Source organism: Phallusia mammillata, chromosome 4, assembly GCF_965637545.1.
Source record: "Phallusia mammillata chromosome 4, kaPhaMamm4.hap1.1, whole genome shotgun sequence".
NCBI lineage: Eukaryota > Metazoa > Chordata > Ascidiacea > Phlebobranchia > Ascidiidae > Phallusia > Phallusia mammillata.
In genome coordinates, this window is record NC_137255.1 from 21,979,795 (window position 1) to 22,004,543 (window position 24,749).

The following is a 24,749-nucleotide window of genomic DNA, read 5'->3' on the forward strand; positions in this document are numbered from 1 at the left end:
AAAGGCTTGGTTCAATTTTTGCTGCTGGGATGTGCGTTAAAGAGTGAATTAATAAATTATGAGCTGGGTGATGGATGTCTTGGGCACTGCATAGGGCTATCGAACTGTTGCTTTACCCTTGGGAAAGCAAATTCCCCTGTGGACTTGCATTGATCTGCAGAAAATTACTCTGGTTTTATCCACACAGCTAATAGTGGTAATTACATGTTGTTTGAAAACAAGTGTATACTGTTGTGTCGAATAGTAATGCAATTGAGTAGTGCTTGACAAATGAAAATCATATAAGACACCACATATTTGGCCTGCCTGCACATAAACGGACACAGCACATTTGCAAAAGTTGACAAACATGTCTTGAATAGGAGTAGCATAATTAGAGACAGAACAAATTCAATTAGATGGCTTTATGTTGCCACGTTGTTTGAGGTATGCCAACATTTTTTCATCCAACATGGTCATGTTTCGTAACACAAATCCTTCAGAAAAAATGAAAGCCAGGTCTTCAATGTTTTGTCAATCAAGGCTCAAAACAGTTAAGATGATTCTGATTTAAATTTTTCAGCTGATAACCAAATATTTTGTACCAAAAACATTTACTCAATTGCAATAATTTCCAAGTTTAAAAAAAGCACTGTAGCACATTTTTCCATGAACCGTCTACTTAAATTTTAATTACAAAGTACATAACAATTAAACAGTACATTCACACTATACAAGAAACTCATAACAATATACCACATGTAGTTAAGGCTGAATTGTTTGACCTCAACATATTACTTAGCACATAAATTTATGTGATCCCTACAGTACATGTTGCACATATCCACCAAAAATTGCCATACAGTTAGGTCCAGTCTTTATGATACAAAGTAAAATAACTGAATAAAAAACAAACTATTATAATCGTTTTAACAAAAAGTGTCATGTACTTTCGCCACATGTTTTTTTTTCATCTGTTTTAAAAAAGATTCAGGTGCATAAAACAAGGCAGCACATTATAATTTTACGTCGTCTTGAAATGATTTTAATGCTAGTCCTTTTTTTTGTATGCAGTGTTCAATTGATTAAGCAGCATTATTAGTAAGCTGCACTGCAACCAAAATATGTTGTCTTTGTCCAAGAGGTTTTCTCACATAGGAGCCGGGGCACCATCCCATCTAACATGTTGTTTTCCTTCTTCAACAGTCATGCCTGTAATGCGGACCTCCACAGCCTGAAATTGATCATTTTTCATTGGGAGTGGGGTTAGCTTGTAGCTGACCTCATCACCTGGTAGTGGAACGTAGTCACAATCAATGTCCGATACATGCATAAATATTCTTTCACCACTGTTTTGCCCCTTGGGCCTGATGAAACCATGGCCCTTTGAGCGAGAAAACAGCTCGCAAACACCATGGTACACTGGTCCTTCATTTGCTCTTCGGCTTGCTGAAAAGGTCCTGGTCCTGCGAGTCACCATCGGACTTGGAATAAGAAACTTATGTTCTGATGATGGAGAAACTGTTGGAGTGACATATCCTATAGCATCATTATCACCCGCTGATAGTCGGGGCCTTCCTATCATTATAGGATTAGTTTTGTCTGGTGATTCGGAACTAGACTTTTTCGATTCTTGCTCAGACATTTTGTTTACCAGTTTTCTGAAATACATATGACATATTAAACATACAAATGAATTATTTTCACACACACATTTGAAGTTTAAAATACGATTTTAGAATTATTAAATGTACACAAAACAGTTTCAAACAATTTATTTAGTTATTATTTTGGATTTCAGCATTTCACCAGCAATCTTTTCCATAAACGATGAAAGTTCAACAAATCATGTATTTGTAATTTGTTTTTCCAATTTCTGTCTATCTCTAAAACTCTGTTAATTCTCAAACCTTGCGCGTACTTTTGCAATATGGTTTGTTTCAAAGAATTAATTTACATTTTTATCTCGTATGGAGTATAAATTTGTTGCAAAACACAACAGCAAACGATTTTAACACCAAATTTTCACAAACAACAACCTACCGCCACTAAACCAACATTGCGAAACAACTTCGTACTTTAACCAACCATACACAGTACCCACGTGACAGCAACAAGGGCCATTTTTGCGAAAAAAATCTAATTTTTATTAGTGATGTACCGAATCGGCTAAATTTCGATTCGGCCGAAACCGAATATTCGGCGGTTTTGCCGAATAAATTCGGCCGAATCAACCGAATCATTTATGACGTCACGCGAAGTCGTACGCTACGCGTTTGACGTAACAAAAATGTTTATCAACCAGGCAGCCAGTGCAAAATAGTTGTGTTTCGTCCTTATTTCAGTTCTGTGGGGTTTAAAATTGCCTTAAGCATGATTGGCAACCTGCCAATGAATTACTAATTTTTTTGACTACCGTGGGAAAAACGATAATGTGTTGAAAAAGATAAACATTGACGCAATTTTCGTTATGTTTGGGCTTTTGAAAGATTGCGTGGACCTTAATAAGCAGAAAAGACACGTTTAACGCTTTAAATTTGTGTTCGTAAACGATTCGAAATTTATTCGGCCGAATCGATCATTTTTGCAAAGCCGAATCTTTGCAAAAATGATCGATTCGGCCGAATAAATTCGGCAAACCGAATATTCGGTACATCTCTTATTTTTATGCCTTTGTCGATTTTAGTGCCATTGTTTTGCAATACAACTCATAAAAAATGGAAATTGAAAAACAGTAAATTTTCGACCTTGCAAACCTGTATTTATCAGCCTTTACCAGGTATCAAGATGTGTTTTTGCCACAACACTTTCAAAACAAAACTCCAGACGTACCAAAACACGACAAAAGACAAGTCCTGATTTTGGGGCACCTAGTCTATAACAGTTGGTCCGCACAACAATAAAACCAAACAGTATTCATGGTCTAACTCTAACCTGTCTCTATGCCCTCAAAAACAATGACTTTTACTGTCTTGCCATTTTTAAGTGTTTATTGCTTTACCGGAGCTCAATCATATCGCAAACAAGCACTATAAACAAGATTTACTGCATATTTTTTTATTAAAAAAGCGTTAGAAATACATGCTTCAATTCAATACACTCAAATAGCCTAAACATGGCGGTTTTATAAGTAAAATAAACCCTTTTCCAAAAAACATCGGTCGCTAAAATTGAGTCATTGACACTGGTATCGCGTACCAAGTTTAAGACCATAAAATGTTTTCATGACAATTCTAAAAGTTTTCAGACGCAATAAGTAGGCCTAACCTTTGTGCGAAAAGAACAAAAAAGTACAGCTGTGCCAGTAGTCCAAGTAGGAAGTAAAATGATGTTAAAAAATCTCAAAAATAAAAACATAGTTTTCTCATGCCGTGACCGTATTAATAAAATTTAAAATTGCACAGTAATGTAAAACAGTGTTTTTCGGGGTTCACGGTAACAGACACTCATTGCACAGTGCAACTTGTCCCTTCAAATAATCTCGACAAGGGCAGAGACGACGAGCGTTCGTTTGACGACCAGCGCAGCTGAATAACTTAGAGTTGCTCTGCAAATAACACCTGCAAAAAACAAACTGTAAGATAGTTTGGACTCGAAACTCATGATAATTGTCTAACAACCCAACATGTACGCAAAAAATCAATCATCGAAAAAAAGTGTTTTGAAAAAACATTTTCAATCCCCCAATAGACCACATAGCAGATGCTAAACCAGACAAAAAACATTTAAAATTGTTTTGTTTTTTATCAGTATCATAGGTTAAGGTTATGTCCCCAAAGCTGAAGTGTCTATTGTTAAACCACATACAAACCTCTCCCTGAAGTTTTGGAATTGTTCCCCCGGTTAGGAACCACTGTCCTAAAATAGTTTTTAGTAATTGCGTGTGAATCTGTTACAATGAACCCTAATCGCCAGAAAAGTACCCTCACTTCTGCTTTTAGCATACACCGCGTATTTTCTTTCGTTTTCTTTTTTTTACTCTGTAATTATGTCATAAAATAAATAACAATACAAAGGCAATGATGTTACCCTGCTAAAGCTGGTGCCTGTCATAAAATAAATAACAATACAAAGGCAATGATGTTACCCTGCTAAGGCTGGTGCCACGACCCTCGGGTTTTATGCACTACTCGGGTTCTGAGCCATCGTCTAACTCAGTGGTTCCCAGCCGGAAGGGATTTTTAAAACTTAGGGGGAGAAAAAAGTTGATAAAATACCTAATTTTAAACGATCTTTGTATGGTTCAGCATCTACTATACTAGGGAGGAATGAAAATGTTTTAAATTAATAAGGCAGGAATTTGTCGAAAAAAAGTTAAAAACCACTGGTCTAATTCATCAACGTGCACCGTCGATGGGCCTTTGTTCCGAGGCAACCGATGGTTCAAAACCTTAGGTTTCACTTAAACCCCAAAACCAAAGCTAAGACTTGAACTTACATTCCATCTCTATGTGCTGGATAAGCGCTGTCTTCGTCTGCCTGATGTGGAGTCAGGAATATGTCGCATTTTATTGACAGCTGTTTGAATGCTTCTTCAGCATTAAGTTTGTGAAAGTAGGTGGGCTCGCAGACAAGACCTCGTGACTGGCAAGAATCCCTGCACGTCTCTGATTGGTCACTTTCGATCACCTGCATGACAACGGTTTATACGTTTGATACCCATAGGTTGTGCATATCTTAAGATTGAGGTTTTTTAAATCAATTTTTTAGGTAAGAAGTTTTTTAGGTGGTTTGAACAATTTTTAAATCTATTTTCACGATTAAACTATATTTGTCTTTTGATAACGCCTATGTATATGTTAGTTTGAGAAAAAGGCTTTGATTGGATCTGAAATAAAAAGTTACCTGCATAGCAGACAGTGGTGGCCAAACTTCCTTTTTCTTGCGGCAGAAATCTTGCATCTCCACTTGGTGGGCGAGTCGTTCGATCATTCCGAGCCACGTAAACTCGTGCGGCATGTAAGGGCCGACCTATGCATTAAAAACAAGCGAATGAGTTACGCCATTTATCTTACTGCTCCTTATACAGGCCGATAATTTTTGCAGGCAATGTAACCAATATTGACTATATTTTTTAGGTCCACAGTAAGTAGGGCTACCATATTTCCATCCCCAAAAAGGAGGACACATTGTTAAAAAGAACATGAAAAAAATACTTCAAGGACCCCCCCAAAATAAAAAAAATAAAAGCCTAAAAAATTAGACGGAATAGAATAGTTTGGATAAAGTTTAACGTTTATCACAACAACAAAATAAGCTTGTATTTTCAAAAAATGTAAAAAATCCACCTGTGTTCTTTAAAAAATAAGCTGAAGTTGCATATTTAGCTGTGTTCAAAGGCATAATTGTCACACATGTATTTGGTAAATCAGATTTTTTTTTAAAGGAGGACATTTGGGCACCTTTTCTTGCCCTAGGAGGACAACTTGGTTTTTGTTAAAACGGAGGACTTGTCCTCCAAAAAGAGGACGTATGGTAGACCTAACAGTAAGCAATGTGGACTTTGCCCCTCCATACCAGTTATTGCGCAGTATATATTTCCTTTTACGCTAAAAATGTGAAAGCTGTGCGCATTTGCACTGCTTAAAAAGAATATTGAATATAACCTACAGTTTTGCTTTAATGGGTTGCTATTCCAATTAGAACGGTGTCATGTACACAAGCCGTGGGTTCAAATCCCATTCAAGGTGAATTTTTATGTGGTGCTTTGGCAGAGGAACTGATAAGACGCATACATACAAAATTCTAAATACGCCTTTGATAGTTTTAGGAATAGGCTTCACAAGTTTATAATCAAGTCGTACTTACATCTGGTGAATTAAGGATATCTTCAACGACACTCTTAACCCCTTCTAAGTCATCAATGTCTACCATTCTGACGTGAGGAGGTCCTAAAAAGGAACAAAAAATGTTTAACATTTAAATCGTCAAAATGACAAAATTGAACAGTAGATAATTCAGAATGGGGATCTTTGTAACACTACACATGTTGGTGCATAAGGCGATATCAAGCTAAGTTGTAGGTCTAACATAATAATAACAAGCAATTAACAAGTGAACACAGAGGGAAAATGACGTCACCACACAAAACAAGTACGCGGATACAGTGACGTACAACTAACTACAAATGTATTAGTCAAGGTAGACTTTACATACTGGCGCCTATAAGTTTATACTTTGATGATTGGTGGGTTCTAAAGGTTTATGCGATTTCAGCATTATCAAAACGTTTTTCCACCTTTTACGAAGGACACAATTTTTTCTGGTCGACCTGCTTTGTAAAGCCCTCATCTATTATTCATGTATATGCGACATGAATCGTTAGTCTTATGCAATGTTTAACGGTATCATATTTGGTACGCGAATTGTACATCAGAAGGGATTAAATGTCGCATCAGTTTGGTAGTGTGGCGTATTAGCACCATATTAAAAACACTGTAATTCTATACTTGACACTCATTCGCCGGCTCCTATGTTTGACAGTTGCACAATTTATTTACACATATCACTGCTAACACAGACCAAAAATGTCCGGTTCTAAATTCTAAGATTTGTTCTAATATTCAAGGGCAATGTCTTTGAAAATTTTTTTTCCTTGTTGATAAGAAATGTCTTTGTTTTGGACACTTCGAGTCCTTAGTTTGTCTTATTTTTAACAATTACAAGGAACAAACCTAATAAAAAGACACCAAATCCCTGCTACAAGTAAATATAAAGCTAGACCTGAGCTGTCGTGAGATGCCCAAAGTATTTTCTACAAACAAGGAGTTGCTGGAAAAGATTGTTTTTAGCAAAAAATGTGACGATGTGATATGTAATGGCTCGTACAAATACAAAGAGCAGTTTAGTAAAACGTTTGTTTCGTTCGTATAAAAATTAACTTTTTCTGTTGTCCTTATTTTGGAGTGCATGTTGATGGGAACCCTGTTTATATAGCTGTTTTGCTTGAAAATCACTGATTTGAAATCTTAAATAAAAAACAAACAAGTTGTCGGAAAAATACAAAAACTACAGCTAGAACAAATCAGCGTTTATCGCAAAAAAACAGACAAAAAAGCTGTTTCTTATTGCTGCACTTATTGACTTTTTTTTCAATAACTTTTATTTAGTGTTTAGGTTTTCAAATTCGAAAAAAACGGAACAAATTAAGTTTAAACCTGTACTCTTTTAGTGAAACATAATAAACATTTCAATGAGGTCCCCACCGAAAAAATAAACGCGTATAAACTTATCAACACGCGGTTTTCTCCAAATTTGCTAAACTAAAAAAATAAAAAAAGTCCAATATTTCAAAACAAGACATGGGTATGAACATCTTTCGGAACACGGAATGGGTCATGTAAACTGGCAATGTAATGAATAATTTAAAAGTTAGTTAATTATGCATCACTATAATTACGGTTTCAACAAGCCGAAGTCACAGTTTTAATAACACGAAACTGAAACCAACTGATAATTAATCGATTAAGAAAACATCCTGTATTTTTAAATAGGAAAATAGAGGAATTAATCAGCCCTTGTCCTTCCGCGATTAACAATAGCATGATTTCATAGAGGTGGGTAAATAAATCCTTCAACCATTTAGCGTGTCAATGCAACTAAGGTTATGGACCAAATTATCTAAATTTCTAGCCATGTGCAAACCCTTTCCAGGATATGACTTGTGTTATGTAAAGAATATATATATACCTTTTTTCGGCCAAACAGTTATCATTTGCATTATAATAGTAAATGAACGGAAAATAAACCTTAGGAGAATCCCTATGCTGGATTTTTAACCTCCCGTTACCAATATACACCACACGGGCGTTAACCTTTTCATGTATATTCTACAGCACAAGTGGGGAACCGGGAAATGTTCGTTTTGGTTGAGTTCTATTCCAATCCACTTAATGTGTGGGGCTTGAAGTTAAATGAGGTCGTGTATGTGTGTGAAACTTATCGACTTTCGGGTTTGATCTTACTTGTTACCAAAAACAGTCTTAGTTTCATATTATCTTTTAGATTGAAACGATTGTTGTGTTTTTAACCTGCACAATGTACCGCAAATAAAAAATTCCGATGTGTCGCAAGCTTAAAAAGATTTACCAGTTGTACACTAGTTTACAGGACATCTGGCCGCCTGACAATCAAAACGATTTAACGCCAATTTTAGTTAAGCCTTAATCCCCACAACAATTTATGATATGTTCTGCCAGTTAATATCATAGACTAGTGGGCACTGGCATGGTCTTTAAACTGTATGTTGAACGCATAAACTTAATGTTTTATTTGTCGTGAGACGGCTGCCGACTCTCCAAGCTTTGCTAACTCCAAACTAAAGCACGCAGATTTGTAGCTGATCAAGAAATATTTTTGACAATCGTCATTTTTACCGTATATTTTGTATGTTGCCCTTATAGGACAGTTTTTAACTCGGACCTATGATACAAAATTCTACACTTACCGATGAAGATTTCAGCATAGGGGTGTTGTGAATTCGGGCGACGAAAAGTAGGTTTACCCTGTTGGTCAAAAACGGTACAAATGATGTTAAACTTGAAGACTTTGTTTTAATCTGTGTGCACTGCATATATTTTGCAGCTTGTTTGGTTTAAGCGCAAAATCTATCCATCATCACAAAACTGTTGCTTATTATACTTGGCAAAGTTAAGATGAACGTAAATTCATAACTAGGATCAGCCCTGAAGCGTATATGCAGACCAGCGATCACGGCCTTCAATGAGCCTGGCGTACTGTGACAAGCTTGGCAAATTTAAAGCCCCTTGTTACCATTTTCACAATCTTAGTAGTCACAACTTTTGCAAAACTCAGATATTTTTTCTATAACTTTGTACATTCTACCAAAACATCTCATTTTGAACCAAAGTTGCAAGCGAGCCGGGTCATAAAAGTACAAGCCGAAAATCATGTCCGAACTCGATTTAAAATACACGAGTTTAAACCAGCCGGTAAGTTCACTTTACCAACGTGAATTTACAACAAAATGTGTCCGAGTCTGTAGTTAGGTCCGAATCAAGCCCGTTTTATGTACACTTGGGCCAATACCCGGCTTACGACTATTGTTTGAATTCGCCCGTTCTGCGTTTTTTAGCAAAATTTAATAAACGAATGTCTGTAATTCAGGGCGACGAACCGAAAAAAAAAAAAAAACGTAATGCAAAAGCAGGCTTCTTACCTTATAGAATTTTGCAGCTGCCTCGGACTGTTTAGTTGCAGGGGAAAATGTTGGATTAAGAAACACGGCTCCGTTGGCTATAGCTTCCAGAGGCGCCGGGCCCTCATAGGGAAATCCCATACCAACGAAAACCTTCAAAAGAAACCCTTTATATTTGCGAATTGGTAGAAACCGTAGTTTGATGTTCGGTCCAGCACCGATCATTGTGAGTTCATAAAAGGGCAATTATGATGTGGCACACATAAACGCAACAATAGATTATAAGTCGCTGCGTTGGTTACATTCTTACAGGTTTAACTGCTTAAGCTGAAGTGCTGCCCTATATCCACATTATACACACTTCAAAAAACAAATTTTGGCTTCATAATATACAGTTTAGTATACAAGTACTGCAGTTAACCAACATTTTCGTCAATTTGGTCTGAAGAGCGCACACAAAAATGACAAAATAATAACCAAAGTGTTGTCATGTTAATTTGTTCGAGTGTTGCACATTATTAAGTGAAAACTAGCTTTTTACAACGAAACCAGTTGTCTTACTTTAGTTTTTCGCAGTAAAGCTTGCAGCTCATCGCCTGGCAAGACACCATGGTTTATAACGAAACTTGGAATTTGAACAGGCGGGTTGGAAGCGTCAACAGTTCCGTGTATTTCAAGTGACGAACTGTGTAATGCCTCAATGTAGGTAAATTTATCCTGCAAACAAGATTTACAATTGTCAAGAAACTCAAATTCTTATCGATATGTACAAGTCTGTTTAAAAGGCAGAAATATATTATGCTATGGTCGGCATAAGGCGTTTTGAGGAACTAAAGTCGATGCTCCAAAAACTAATTAATCTTCTTTAGGTCTTTTAATAGCATGCAGGAAAAAGATCACATTGTGGCATAGACCTGCAGTAGGCTGCATAAGGAAGCAAAATAGAACTACTAAGCACTAGCTAAAGGCGTGGGTTGGAAAAACAAACTGTGTAAAGGTTTCCAAGCCCACGATAGCAGTTTAACCGGGCCCAGTGCATCACCGAATGAGCTACGTTGGCTTGATGTTATGGTTAGAGATCAAGCTACATATATATCGAACAATTTATACTATAAGCCAGAATGAACGGTTCGGGGCATATCCCAATAGCTCTAAAGATGCTCTCGCATATAATTTACCCCAAAAGCTGTTTTGTTATGTCAGAGGTTCCAAACCGGTGGTGATTTTGACATGCTTTGAAAGTAAAAAAGAAGCAGAACCGTGTAAGGTGTGGAAAATCGGGGCGCTAAAGACACTTTTAGTAAATCTTCATCTTTAATATGTTAAAGTAACCTAGTCTTAAATTTTATCCTAGCATATGCCAAGGGTTAATCGAAAGTAGAAAATTTCAAAAACCTATGTCAAATAACTTACCTTCCAAAACTTATCCACTTTTCCATACACCAGTGCAATGTTTTGTTTCTGCAGGTTTTCCGCGGTCATATTACCGTGTTGCTCGATGACAAAGCCCAAAAACGTGTTGTCAGGTGTGTGCGCTGTACGTTGAAATGCAAAGCGGTTTCAAAAGCAAATAAAAAGTTATACTTCAAATAAGTCGAAAAACTCACGGAACATGGTATTGAACTGTTTGGGCTCCAAGTTCCATTTGCCCCATTGTGAAGTCAGTTGCTTTCGAGCTGCATAATGTGGATTATTAAATTCAGGCTCGGTGCCAAAGCTGTCTACAGAGCGAAGTCTGCATCTAAACAAATGTAAAAACATAGGTTTATATTTGAATAAGTAAGTGTTATGCGTTTTTGTTACAGAGGAACCGTCAATTAATTTTTTTGGCTTATCCACGAAATGCGGATGGTTGGTTTAAACATTTTTTGATGGAATTCGTCTCATGCCAAGCCATTTTAGATCAAAAACACGAAAAACGCTACGTTTTTGGTGGATGCGCAGCTGTGAACGTACTACCCTAAGTGGTTTTACTCTTTCCACCTTGTCAATTCCACTATTGTTTTGTTGAATATTGAAAAAAGTTTTGTTAAATATTAAAAAAAGTGTTGAAATCGCTTCCACTAAAGATGTTTGAAAAAGCGGTCGGAATAATAAGAGAGTGATCCAAAAGATATGACTGCTGGTCAGTTTGCACATAATGTCAAAGTTTCACTACGGCCACTGTTTGTCAGCGCCACCGAACTTTACACCATGCTAAAGGAGGTCCACCTTGAACGTTACATGCATTACCATGAATTTCAGTTATAACGTTTTGATCACTTCCGAAAGTGTGAATGAATGACATTGTGCATGAGAAGTGTGGCTTGAAAAGGCTGCAAGACGTATAACCAACCTTGCCACAACATGTTTATTGTTAATACATCGATTTATCAAATTCAAAACAACCGTACCGTTTGCTATAGATATAGAGGTGCTTCCAAAACTTTTATAACCAATTAGGGACCTGAATCGCATAAATTTCGGGACGGACTACCAACAAAAAATAGTCATGAAATTCATGGATCATATAATCCAGTGGTTCTCAAACTTTTTTGAGCGCGACCCAAATCTGAGTTTTATAAACACCTCACGACCCAAGTCGCAAACAACAAAAAATGTATTTTATTTCCTTGTACGAATACCTACTCATACTCTAACGCTAACTGTCACATGGCCAAGTTCAGTTAACGCAAGATTAACTTATCCTATTATTTCCCGTGCTATGACGTTACAATCGCCTTGTGCGAAACAGTATAGTGGGAAGGCTATTGTGTGCGCGACCCATTTTTTTTACCCTGTGCGACCCATGTTTGGGTCGCGACCCATACTTTGAGAACCACTGATATAATCAAATTTAACTTTTCCCGTTATCTTGGGTCTAAACTGGCTACTTTTAAGGGCGAGTCGTTTGAAAACCAATACTGGTATAGAGCCTTTTCAAGCAGGAAATATCCCAGGCAAGCTATTTGTTCGTTTTGTAGTTAGTACGCCCACACATGGTACAGATACACGTAGTGTTCCGGTACGTATGGAACACGAGTTGTGTTAAGACACATAGCAGTTTGATTAATACAACACTTTATGTTACGGTTTGCATCGTTTAGGCCAGGGGTGGCCAGACCTGCTTCATGCTCGAGCCGCATAAAACAAAACTTAGTTTTAAAAGAGCCGCAACACACAAAATCAAAAACGAATTGATTCACTCAATATGAAGTGAACGCTATCAAATAATGATTATTGTTGTGTGGTAATACTGTGAGTCTCCATCTGGTCTGCAAGATGTTTGAATTTAGGCTGATACGATAGGAACGTTTTTGTGTTTAGATTCGTATAATGTCATTTTAAGTTATTAATTTTGTAATGATTGAGCGAAGCTTGACAGATAAGACACACAGGTTTACCTCCATTATCAATGAATGCAAACTCCTCCTCCCATTCTGTTTTAAAAGTTATATTTTCCTGTTTATGTTTTTTTTGCAATTATTTCTCAACGACATTTTTTAGGCTAAACTTTGCAGTTATTGCTAGTATAAGGCACAATACAAATGCAAAATGCTTTTAAAGTCAGCCCTGACTTACTGCGTCAATCTGACAATATATTTGACTACAATGGACAAGCTATAGCACGCTTCTGTACAATAATGTTATTTCCGATTTTCGGAATGTAGATTGGTTATTAATTACAAACAGTCAATCTATTGTTAATACGTGATAGAATGCATTGTTTTATAATCAGGCTAAATAACTCGGCAAGGTGGGGACATGCCTGTGCAACATTAAAGAGCCGTAATCAAAGGCTCAAAGAGCCGCATGGGGCTCAGGAGCCGCAGTTTGCCACCCCTGGTTTAGTGAAGTTACACAAGAGATATTTAATCTGAAAACTAACAGATTTGGTAACAATTCTTTCAAACTAAGTTTTGGTTGAAAAATTTGAAAAGCAGTAACCTTGGACAATGTCAAAGACGTTTTAAACTAATTTTCCGTACCTAATTTTTTTCTGTTTTTTTAAGATACAGATTTAAAAAATGGTACTTTTCATAAAAGTTTTGCAACTAAACTTCAATTGCAATTTGCATCACAGTAAGCGAGGCTTCATACTTACTGAAGTAGGTGGAACTTTTTACTGGCAACTTTCCTTAGCATTTGCATTCCGCGTATGTCGATGTACACCACATCAAACGGGGTTGCTTTCAGCGGGCAATTCACACTTGCATCGATTATATATTCATCAAACGTACTGCAGACAAAAAATCACATTAAAACGTTAGAAATCCTGAAACAAAATATCATAACTTTTTTTTGCAAAATTCAGCTGAATATGTTTTACCTTCGTAAGTCAGCAGTCGATACTGTAATCGTGATGTCATGACCAATGACGTAGAGTGACGTCATCAGGTCAGCCCATTGCACCAATTCTCCAAGTGGGCCACCTTTAAACGCATTTTCGCCAATTTTCCAACCGCTTTCGTCGGATAGTAAGCCCATGTGCAGCAATATCTTAGAAACAAGTTTTGCTTAACTATAAGCAGGTAGTGAGTTTCTAAAAATCTCCAGCATTTCTTCAAAAACTGTCACACGTGAAGCGGTTTAATCGAAACTGACAAAAGAGTACTATTAATTTTTGAAATACGCGTATTAAAAATTTGAAAAACATTTTTTCAATGTTTGTGAGCTAAAAACTTGAAAAAAGCATAGAATATTGTTGCCAAATTTCAATATCTGTTTTAGTTTTGGAGATATTGCGATTGTTATCAGGTTTCTCGCTGGTAAAGTGCTTCTACTATTCTATTGAACGTAGTGCGACTGTTTACGCGTAAATTTAAATCGAATACACAAGATTTGTCGAACAATGCACTCAATCTTGCTGTTTTAGTCTTGTTTGTGACGCTAACCCTATGCAACTCGATATTTAGGATGTGTTTTGCACGTTAATGCGGAAGTTAAAAGAATTAAATTATTTTTAGTTGTAAAGTCAAACTTTCGTGTCGCTGAGGTTTGCATTCATCAATAACAATGCACGGTAAACCTCGGTTAATTCAGACTTGTTTGGACCAAAAACTGAGTCCGAATTAGTCATACCTTTTTTTTCCTCCACTTTGTCTTGTATTTGGAAGCGAAAATTTGTCCTGCCTCTAACCATTGCTTTTCCATGCGTTGTATTCTCATTTTCATCCATTTGTAGCGAAAATTGTCGCCCAAGATTTCGTACAAGCCCGTGAGGTTATCTTTTACTACAGCCTAAAAAATAAACGTTTTATAATTGACCATTATTGGATCCAGGTCTATTAAAGAGGTGATATCAAAACATATTTCTACACCCATGCTTCTTGATTATATGCAGCAATTAAAAGAAAATACAAATTAAACAAGTATACCACAAAATGCGGTTTACAATCGTGGGCGGGTCACATGGAGTAAATACGTTATATTTACTGCATTAACTATCATTATGCTACAAGTTTCGTGTCAGAAGACAAAAGTACGAAGCGCTAATATCACTACCTCGCAGGCACAGAACACATAATATAATAAAAATGCTTTACATTTTTTTGTCCAATTTGGAATACCCTAAAGGCATGTTTGTCAAGACTTTAATATACACAGGAGTTATGTACATTTTCAACTTACTAGTTCAAATGGCGTATCAGGATAAACAACATTGGTTTGATGTTCCAAATTTATGGGTGGACACCATTGCTCCACCTCACTGAGAAATTTGTAGATGGAACATTCACTTCCATCTACTCCCCAGTCTTCATAACACTTGTCTGACTTCCACATTTCTCTCATCCACTGAAAATTTACACAACAGGTGGTAAGTATTTGCTTTGCCACAATCTTTTTGGACTGAATTCCATCTGGTATGGGATAGGGATTGCAAAATGAGCAAAATTTTGAGCACAGTAGCACTAATAGAGGATACAACACACGTTTGGCAAATATTAGAAAAATATGAAAATGAAATTTAGCAGAATGACCAGCCTCTGAATAAAAGAGGTGCATGCATTCTGACTTAAATGCCTGACCACACAAAAAATATTCAAAAGCATTGACTGTTTTAAATTGATTACTCATTTGGTAATGTACAGTCATGGTATTAATGAATCAAGAAAATTGATGTGAGCAATTATATCCTGTGTAACACAAATGCTCATATAATAGTTTTAAAAGGTTTAAATAATTGCTTTACAGTAGATGAAAAATATATTGATTGTTATCAATGCATTGTTTGTTTTATCAAAACAGTTTAATGCTATATGTAATGTAACTTAATACTGGAAACAGAAATTGGTTTTATTTGAAGACAACATAATATGTTTGAGGATCATGTGTATTTACCTTTAACTTTACTTCACAATACACATAACCATCAAATTTTGGAAAGGGACATTCCACTGAAGGGTTTTGTTGAATTTCTGATAATGAAAAAACAAAATTTTTTATCTTACAGACAGCCACAAATTGTTTGATTTTGCAGTAGTTAGAATTTTAATGAGGTAAATTTGCACAAAATTTAACATCTGTGTTATGTTCAAACCAAATAATTTTAAAACTACAAATATAATAAAAAAGTAATGCAAAAAATAATATAACATGACTATGGAAATTACTTGTTAAATCATCTAAAAAAATACATAATTAAGCCACAAATAAATGATCATGAAAGCACAGAAAATGTTTGTTAGAGTCGCAAACAAAACTTTGACCTACCCATTAGTTGGTTGGGAACCATTTTCCTATCTTGCATTAAACCTGATTTTACTTCAAGATTTAATATTTTCTCTTCAAGGATTTTTATGCGATTGTTGATGTCGTTTACAGACTCCACATAACTGTTGATCATACCTGTGTTGGAATGCAAGTGTTAGCGAGACATTACGTATATATATATATGTTTACCATTTCTCATAATAGGTGTTTACCATTGTGTGAATATTTTATTGAACTCGTTGTTAGATTTGCCAAGTTAATTTTTTGTTGAAAATTTCGACTGTTTTCAAGTTGTATCCTGAGATCATTTTCAATTTCAAAAGCTGCACCAAAAAACAACAACATTTAGGCATGCCAATGACGTACATAAGTTCTAAAAATCAACTTTAAAAATAAGAAATAAGGCGACTTGAATGAAAACAATAGCAAATACTTTTATTACAGATGTTTTAACAATAGCTATTATTATTATGTTATTTGTTGTTAAAATATCAGGGATAAACGGTGTTTACACAAGCTCTCTGGCAGGTTTAAACATTATTTTACCATTGCAAGTCCAGGTGTATCAATGATGGCATTACAGTTTCTAAGTTAAATTTTCGAAAAGTATATTATATTACTTACTTGGGTTCTTTAATGGTGATGCATCAAACAACAAAACTACAACTGATACAGAAAATAAAACAGCAAACAGACAAAACAAAACCTTTGCGGGAAATATGTGGACACTTCGACCACAAGGCCTCATTGTCAGCATTTTTTAGCTAACAATTAAACATTTAAATTTTGGTTTGCATCTTCAATAGTTGCTCTAAGTTAGTTCTTCACACAAATAGTTTTTATTGTTAACACAACGGGAATACATTACATTTTTACGAAACTTCTTCCGAAACCTAACATGTTTAAGAACAGACAGGTAATCTTCTCTTTACACTTGTAGAGTTCAACTACTCTCGGCACGCACGCGTACTGAGCTAAGGTTTCCATTGAATAAAACAGAGACTCCGAATAAACATCAACACTGTCTGCAACCTTTGGGGGGTTTCCCGTTATTGCAACGTACCCTTCATTCAACACGAGTTTTTTTCCACCGATCTCTATAAACATATAGAGATCAGTGTTTTTTTCGCACGATTTTAGACACGTTATTAGGCTACAACTGCACTCACTGCTTTTGTTATCAACGTAGAAATTAATTAACAAAAATATAAAACAGTTCATTCTAATTGAAAAAAAAGTTGAACAGAATTATACACAGAAAGGCATGCCATATTCTTTCAACCAAACGCATTCTCATTTAAGGGTACCACTCTACCAAAAGCGGTCTTTAAAATAAGTATATGCGAGTTTTTGCCTCTTCAAAAAACTACCAACACCATTCATCGAGGATTCAAAATGCGGTCGGCAGACCCACAGGAAACCCTGGCGAGGAGCTTAAAGTATTTCTACAATTTTATGTAATAACAGGTTGTGCGTTTGTAGACTATAAGCAAAAAATTAAATGGTAAATGAGTCTCCTTTGAAAAGTAGTAGTCTTGTATTTTATTTTCAACTATTAAACGAGGCAACTGTTCGCGCACATTTTTTTTATTGGGGTTGGCCTACACAATTCGCGGTTCTAAATATTCTCAAGCTCGAAAATACAAGCCAATATCTGACTGCAAGACATTGCAACGTTGTAACAGTTTTACTATCGTCATCATCAGGTAAAATGTAAAATAAAAGCCACAGAAGGAAGGCAAAAGTAAAAGCAAACGAAAACATTTACATTTTACCTGACGATGACAATAGAAACCGCCGAAACGTTGTAAAATTAAATGCACTGGTGATAGGTTTTGCGATATGTAGGGTAATAGGACGACCAGGAATTTTTCCTGCTCAGGTGAGGCAGGCCTAGTAACCTCATTGATGGGTGATTAATCTTGTACACACTTTATTAGTGTTTCACACATAAGTTACCTGAATAGAAAATACTAGAGATGTACCGAATATTCACAACCATTCTGCACTAATTGCCTGGTAGATAAACTTATGTTTTCATGTCAAACGCGTACCGTACGACTTGGCGTGACGTCATAAATGATTCGGTTGATTCGGCCGAATTTATTCGGCAAAACCACCGAATATTCGGTTTCGGCCGAATCGAAATTTCGCCGATTCGGTACATCACTAGAACATACCTGAATAGAAAAAACATGTGTATATGTAAGACATTTCATGGTCCTATATTTAAACAATAGACAGATTGGCAATTATAAGATTGGTTTTCATTTGTATCAAAGAGATAACCAAAATGCTCTGCTTGACAATTACACCAACACTTTTCAGCTTCATAGAAACAGTAAAAAATAATAATTGCCCATTTTAGTGTTGGTATTCATGGGTGCCTTAGAACCTTATAGGCCCTGCCCTGGTACGGCGCACTGGCTGCACCTCTCTCTCTCTCTCTCTCTCGTGGGGCCTGGAACATATACACAAACAATTGAAGAATCAGAAATTGTTGGAAGACTAGATCTCTGTTCTCAACGAGCAAACGATAATAAAACATTATTAGATCATAATTAATGTAATTCAATACACCGTATCGAAGCATCATATCTTCGCATAAACATATACCAACAGACAAATTTAAGCTTATATGTATTTGAAGTGGGTCATGTAAACAAAATTGCCTTTGTGTGGATAGATTTAGCATGCACATGGAAATAGAGCAGTCTTATCGAATAAAATGTAAAACAGTCGCACATTAGCAGACAGAATAACACAACACTCGTGCAATATCTAGGGCTGAACAATATTGCTAGCACTAGCACAGAATCACAGAAAACCCCTTTCTGATAGAATAATCGAACCTATAGTGAAACACCAACCCAGCCTGATTTTGGAGAAGGCGCCATAGAAATATACCAGAGGTTAAGGTAACAGACAGTCTTTACACAGTGCAACTTGTCCCTTCAAATAATCTCGACAAGGGCAGAGACGACGAGCGTTCGTTTGACGACCAGCGCAGCTGAATATTTGATTGTTGCTCTGCAAATAACATCTGCAAAGATACATTTTTGCTGATATTACGGTTGGTTTTTGCAATAGCAATTTTGGCAGTCTGATCTTTGGCGCCCTCCGGCGAACATCTTACAAGCGATCATAGATTTTTATTGGATTGGATTATATACGCATACAAAATTAAAAAACAACATCTTACAAATTGTCCCTATACGCGGGATAGGCGCTGTCCTCATCATTTGTTTCAGGAATCAGAAACTGATTGCAATTGATGGACAATTTTCGGAATGTTGCTTTGCTGTTAATTTCGGAAAAGTAGGCGGGCTCACAGACAAGACCTCGTGACTGACATGAATCAACACACGTCTCTGATTGGCTGCTTACGATCACCTGACCACAAAAAAAACGATAAAATAACCTTTACGTATAAAATTGGTAGAAAAACTGTCATTTTGCGTTTACAAATTAACTTTCGCCTTGACAGCTGGTTTTTAAAATACCTGCATAGCAGACAGTGGTGGCCAAACTTCATTCTTCTTGCGGCAGAAATCTTGCATCTCCACTTGGTGGGCGAGTCGTTCGATCATTCCGAGCCACGTAAACTCGTGTGGCAAATACGGGCCGACCTGATCAAACAAAACCTCTGATTCAGGAATACGCGACTTTCGGTTGTACAGCGACGTATGGCGGTAAAAACAAACTCCACGCAAAGGTGTACAACTCAATTTATATTTAAATGTAATTTATGTACTGGCGATATTGCTTTGATCAATACGCTTTTGCTACATATGCTTCATCTGTTACCGGTCTCATATGACGTTTGTGGTTTAGAATGCTTCTTAGTTATTGCATATACAGCTCTATGTATTTTATTTCAGTAGGAAAAAATTAGTAAATTTTTGTTAGTAAATTAAGAATCTATGATACAGCAGACAATAATCAAAATGTGGTGTATTCTTCTACATTTAGCACTGTACTAAGAGGAACAGCCAAAACGCTACAAGCTATAACTTAGCAAAAGCAAAATTTTGCTGCCATCCTAATATGCATTCATGTTGCAATATTGTACTTACATCAGGTGACTGGATAATGTCAGTTACGATGCGCTTCACTGATTCGACGTCACTCATATCAACCATTCGAACGTGAGGTGAACCTAAAACGAAGAAAGTCGAAGTGTAAAAACAATGTAAAGGATTTTATTCGAACCCAAAAGTTAAATCGAAAATCAAGGCCAGACAGCTATGAGCTCCATAAGCTTTTTTGTATGTAAAAGCAAGGTTCCTATGACCGTTGGGTCCAGAGTTAAAAACTGGCCTGAAATTGGAGCCCGAGTCCGAACCTGACCAAAATCTATATTGTTTTTAAGAAGCCCGTTTAGGCCCGAAAGTTTGATTCACATGCCTGCTGTGCATTGAGTTGAAGCCTCAGGAAAGACTAAGACAATAAACACAATATACAATAATGGACGATTGGTCTTGAACAAGGCGTTTTAGGGCTATCTGACATTAGGCTAAGTCCAACAACTGGCTACTTAGCTAGTTAAATTTATTCAAAGAATACTGACACAGAGTGTAAAGTCAGGCCCGAATCAAGACCGTTTTTTTTAAGAAACCCCAAGCCCAAAACCAGCCCTATGGTTGGATCCATAAGAACAATTGTCGCAAAGTGTTTTCTGCAAGTGTGTAATGCAACGAGAAGAAACTACAGGAACAGCTTAAATACATCAGTTACTGAAGTATCTGTGCGCTTCTTTATGTTTTATCAGACATAATTAAATTTTACAGCCTTGGAAATTGTAGTCCGATTCTCGACAAATATGCCTCTGTTTCAAAAATCATAAGCATGTTAAGACTAAAGCATGTTAATATTATTTGACTTACCTATAAAAACCTCTGCATAAGGATGTTGCGAGTGAGGGCGGCGTCTTGTTGGTTTGCCCTAAGATTAATATTTATGAAGAATACACAAAAACACTAAGATGCATATATTTATACCGGGATCAGCCCTGTCGTGGGTTCGAATCCCACCGCAGGCTAGATTTTTCTCGCCTGTACTTTGCCACATGGGAATGCTTGGGAGACCGGCTAATTCGGTATAACGCCTTTAATAGGCCTGACGTACCATGATTAGTCAAAAACACATCAGAACTTATGATACAAATAATACTAAAGCATAACTAAAATGTCTTAAAACAACTTGCCTTGTACCCTTCATTGAACGCAATAGCTTGTGGGGATCCGTCAGCAAACTTTGGATTTAGAAATACGGCACCGTTGGCGATAGCTTCAAGCGCCGCTGGCCCTTCACCCGGGTCACCCAGACCCACAAACACCTTAGTTTTTCCCAAGAGAGCCTGAAGCTGGTTTCCAGGAATCACCCCGTGGTTGACAACATACTTCGGCACGTGTTTGGATGATCTGGCGCTGATTGTGCCATGAATTTGCAATCCAGCATCGTAAATAGCACCCAGATACTCGGACTTGCCCTGGTGGGAATAAACATTTAATAGTATCAGTGGCGTAACCAGATGGACATTACCCCGTGTCCCATTGCCATGGCAATGTCATATGCATGCAATTTCTTTTTATTTTCTACTTAGATTGTAGATTTACGAATAAAATGTCGACATTGTTTAAATACAAGATCCTGGTCACAACAAAAGCAAGTTTGATGCAAATCATTGAGAATGATAAACACCTCACCATGCTTTACAGTTTACACTGGTCCGTACATACAAAAAATTTAATGTAAGTGCAAATATTTTCTAAATAGAAAAGGGACAGGAAATTCACCCAATGGCCTGATTTGCTTGACTCAAATACATATAATTTATAAAACATCGAATAAACGTTACATTATAGGTGAGAAAATCGGGCAACCTCAAAATAGTGTTCATCCTTTCCGTACACTAGTGCAATATTTTCCTTGTCCATTTGTTCCAATGTGTCGACTTGCTGTTCAATGACGAAACCAAGAAATGTATTGTCCGGGGTGTGGGCTGTAAGTCAACATTAGAAAAATATTGTGTGGTACCTTATTGTAGAAGCACACGTTTCACGCTTTAAATTTGTGTTCTAAAAGATACTCTTAATAAAAATGGCTTATTCCGCAAACCAAATAATCGGTACATCCCTAATTATAACACATTATCAAATAGAGACCCGGCGTTACCTTTTCGGGCGGAAATAGGGGATAAATTATTGGTACAGCATGTGTGAAAGACCTTTCGGATCACACCAGATTAAGGTCGTAAAACCATTTCTGACTGGGAGGTTGCGTAACTAACTAAACAAATAAGGCGATTATTGAAGTGGCGCTACAATACTGACCCGTATACTATAAAGTAAAAGGTTTGGATGTATTGAATTTGCGGTACAAAATTGTTTTTAACTTGGCAAAACACTCACGGAACATGTTGTTGAACTGTTTCGGTGATAAATTCCACATTCCCCATTCAGTTGTTAAACCCTTCCGTGCCGCGTACGCCGGATTGTTAAACTCCGGTTCGGTGCCAAAACTATCCACGGGTCTCAGCTTGCACCTTAGAAACATGCGAAATAAATAGTTGCAGCACCACAAGTGACTAATATTGTGTTTAATTCCAAGAGATACATCTTAGCGACTAAGGCGCATAAACGCATTTGTTGTAGACTTACTGAATCAAATGGAACTTGTTGTTAAAGTTATTCCTCAGCATTCGCATACCAAGTATATCAATGTAGATTATGTCCACTACAGTTTCTCGTGGCGGGCAGTTTTTTCCGAAAATTCTATAAATGCAAACATAAAAGTCGACAGGACATAGAAATAACAACCTGATGTAATAATACAATATGTCTGATTTATAACTTTATGTTACCATAAGCGCCGTTGGTAAATATTAGAAAGAGGTGACAGTATTGCAACAAGAAAATATTTGTATTTTTACCTGCCTAAATCTCTTGTCGAAAGACTGACGGCTATGTCATGACCCATGACGAACAATGATGTCATGACATCGGCCCATTGAACAAGTTCGCCGAGTGGAGAACCTTTAAATGCTCCTTTACCAAGTTTCCATCCACTTTCGTCCGCTAAAAGTCCCATATGCAGTAACACCTAAACAGAATTCGTTATGCCCGGTAAATTTTGGAACACTTTTTGACCTCTTCGTAACTATAATATGATGCAAAATTTCATGAAAAAGAGGTTAAACGCGATTCATTATACTTTATCTTTGGCTACTTACGCAATAATTAACTCGAAAGTTAAAATGTGGTATATACGTATAGAACTAATAAAACTAGTAATCATTATACCCGGTAATTTTTAAAACACTTCATGGAAAAGACATTAAACGCGTTTACTTACTTTATTTTTGGTTACTAACGCATTAATTTGAATGTTCAAATGTAGAAATAGAAACAAGATCAAAAAATGCATATAGATAAGAAATATTCTTACACTTTTCCAAACCATATACTCTTACAGCAACTAGACTACTGTTTGCCACACAGTTAGTATTTACCTTTTTCTTTTTCCGCTTGGTCTTGAACTTTGCTGCGAACGCTTGTCCTGCTGCAATCCAGTTCACCTCCATTCTTTGGACTCTCTGTTTGATCCATTGAAAGTGAATTTGATTGCCGAACATCTTATACAAATCCGTCAAGTCATCCCGAACTTCTGCCTACACACAACAAGTTATACTTTCCTTTTTGTTCAACTGGCCAATATAAACAAAACACTCAATGTTTCGACGTCCCTTACTGGGTGTTTTTGACTTCATTGTTATATTTGCCGGTTAAACAAAACGGAAAGTACACTATATTCAAGCCGTTATACCTTACCATTTCATCTCATAGTTTTTTAGGCTTTTCAAATATTTCTTATATCAACTGCATTTAGATTTAGCCCAAAATAAACTCTCAACGTTGCGCAGCTATTTCCGGCGATTCGATTCACCGGACGAAATAAACTCAACTCAGTTCAATATGCTTACAAACTCATTTTTGATTGTGCTTTTCATTTGCAATCCAGCGCTTTGAGCATTGAAGCGAGGGCACCATTGTTCGACTTCGCTGAGGTATTTGTAAAATGAACATTCGCTGCCATCCACTTCCCAGTCAGCGTAGCACTGATCGGATTTCCACATTTTTCTCATCCACTGCAACAAAAAGATTACACGTTTAACTCTTTGTCAACAAAACTAGAAAACTGATGACCGAACGACAAAATGATATGACAACAAACAACATACAACGCTTTTTTGGATAAATAACTAACATTTTAATTACCTGCATTTTCAGCTCACAATCTTTGTTTCCCTCAAGGTATGGTAAAGGTGGACATTCAGGCGGTGAAATTTCGCGGGTTTCTGCAACATATTAGGCTGCTAAATAGAAATACATAGGCCTACTCCAGGCTCGCTTTTTCAAGTAAAAAACTCGTGTGTTGCAAAACTACAAATATCTTATAGAGTTGTGTAAAAATTGCAGTAATTTGATATAAATTGCGGCTGTTCACAGTGGATTTCAAAGTGTTTTATATTATTGTTCCCAATCTAGAAAACATTCTTTTGCAGTCTGGTCAAGTTAAATACGTCCTGTAGTTTTAATACGACTTAATTTCTACCTTGCTTTGCAAGAAGTATCTTTAGGACCTATCCTACACGTTAAAAAAACATACCTCGATTAGTCACTTGCACTGTCAGAAGCTTTTTTAGAACAAGCCAACAAACAATAACTGACACAAAACGAAGCAATGATTTTACAGAACACCATGATCGCATGGACCAACAAAGCAATTTTCTATTGCCACCCATCACACAGATTAGCCATTTAGGTACTGGGTAGAAACTACATGTAGAAATGATTGTTGTTATCAAACGTGCTCACACACAGAATTGCCCCAGGCAAAATTTTGCAAAAAAACTGTA

The 24,749-nt window shown here is 36.6% G+C and overlaps 3 protein-coding genes across 4 annotated transcripts; all 3 read right to left on the bottom strand.

Moving 5' to 3' along the window:
- Positions 1 to 191: 191 nt before the first annotated feature.
- LOC145224685 (calcium-regulated heat-stable protein 1-like) lies at positions 192 to 1,674 on the bottom strand. The gene has a single exon (XM_080091239.1). It carries the CDS (start codon positions 1,649 to 1,651, stop codon positions 1,130 to 1,132), a length of 522 nt encoding a protein of 173 aa, XP_079947365.1. The 5' UTR covers positions 1,652 to 1,674; the 3' UTR covers positions 192 to 1,129.
- Positions 1,675 to 2,949: 1,275 nt separating this feature from the next.
- LOC145223077 (alpha-1,6-mannosylglycoprotein 6-beta-N-acetylglucosaminyltransferase A-like) lies at positions 2,950 to 17,053 on the bottom strand. 2 transcript variants are annotated; one of them, XM_080089387.1, is made up of 17 exons: positions 16,454 to 17,053; positions 16,042 to 16,152; positions 15,830 to 15,964; positions 15,458 to 15,534; positions 14,747 to 14,911; positions 14,198 to 14,356; positions 13,446 to 13,615; positions 13,221 to 13,355; positions 10,744 to 10,877; positions 10,550 to 10,671; positions 9,698 to 9,853; positions 9,158 to 9,289; positions 8,426 to 8,483; positions 5,788 to 5,870; positions 4,825 to 4,950; positions 4,418 to 4,608; positions 2,950 to 3,539 (listed from the first exon to the last, which is right to left on the bottom strand). In XM_080089387.1, the coding sequence occupies exons 1-17, from the start codon at positions 16,584 to 16,586 to the stop codon at positions 3,410 to 3,412; spliced, it is 2,217 nt and encodes a 738-aa protein (XP_079945513.1). In that variant the 5' UTR covers positions 16,587 to 17,053; the 3' UTR covers positions 2,950 to 3,409. The 2 variants fall into 2 exon arrangements, with proteins under 2 accessions (XP_079945513.1, XP_079945514.1); XM_080089388.1 differs by lacking the exon at positions 16,042 to 16,152.
- Positions 17,054 to 18,326: 1,273 nt separating this feature from the next.
- LOC145223078 (alpha-1,6-mannosylglycoprotein 6-beta-N-acetylglucosaminyltransferase A-like) lies at positions 18,327 to 24,749 on the bottom strand. The gene is made up of 14 exons (XM_080089389.1): positions 24,500 to 24,749; positions 24,109 to 24,188; positions 23,814 to 23,978; positions 23,343 to 23,501; positions 22,764 to 22,933; positions 22,492 to 22,605; positions 22,243 to 22,376; positions 21,715 to 21,833; positions 21,036 to 21,320; positions 20,716 to 20,773; positions 19,906 to 19,988; positions 19,333 to 19,458; positions 19,032 to 19,222; positions 18,327 to 18,872 (listed from the first exon to the last, which is right to left on the bottom strand). The coding sequence occupies exons 1-14, from the start codon at positions 24,633 to 24,635 to the stop codon at positions 18,743 to 18,745; spliced, it is 1,950 nt and encodes a 649-aa protein (XP_079945515.1). The 5' UTR covers positions 24,636 to 24,749; the 3' UTR covers positions 18,327 to 18,742.

Excerpts from the sequence above, each read along its gene's own strand:
- LOC145223077 (XM_080089387.1), bottom strand. The coding sequence starts at position 16,586 with ATGCTGACAATGAGGCCTTGTGGTCGAAGTGTCCACATATTTCCCGCA. Across the intron at positions 9,854-10,549 it reads AAGTGGATAAGTTTTGGAAG|GATAAATTTACCTACATTGA; the intron begins GTAAGTTATTTG and ends TCTTGTTTGCAG. Across the intron at positions 8,484-9,157 it reads CAGCTGCAAAATTCTATAAG|GGTAAACCTACTTTTCGTCG; the intron begins GTAAGAAGCCTG and ends TTTGACCAACAG.
- LOC145223078 (XM_080089389.1), bottom strand. The coding sequence starts at position 24,635 with ATGGGTGGCAATAGAAAATTGCTTTGTTGGTCCATGCGATCATGGTGT. Across the intron at positions 19,223-19,332 it reads CACCACTGTCTGCTATGCAG|GTGATCGTAAGCAGCCAATC; the intron begins GTATTTTAAAAA and ends TTTTGTGGTCAG. Across the intron at positions 18,873-19,031 it reads CCCGCGTATAGGGACAATTT|ATGTTATTTGCAGAGCAACA; the intron begins GTAAGATGTTGT and ends GTATCTTTGCAG.
- LOC145224685 (XM_080091239.1), bottom strand. The coding sequence starts at position 1,651 with ATGTATTTCAGAAAACTGGTAAACAAAATGTCTGAGCAAGAATCGAAA.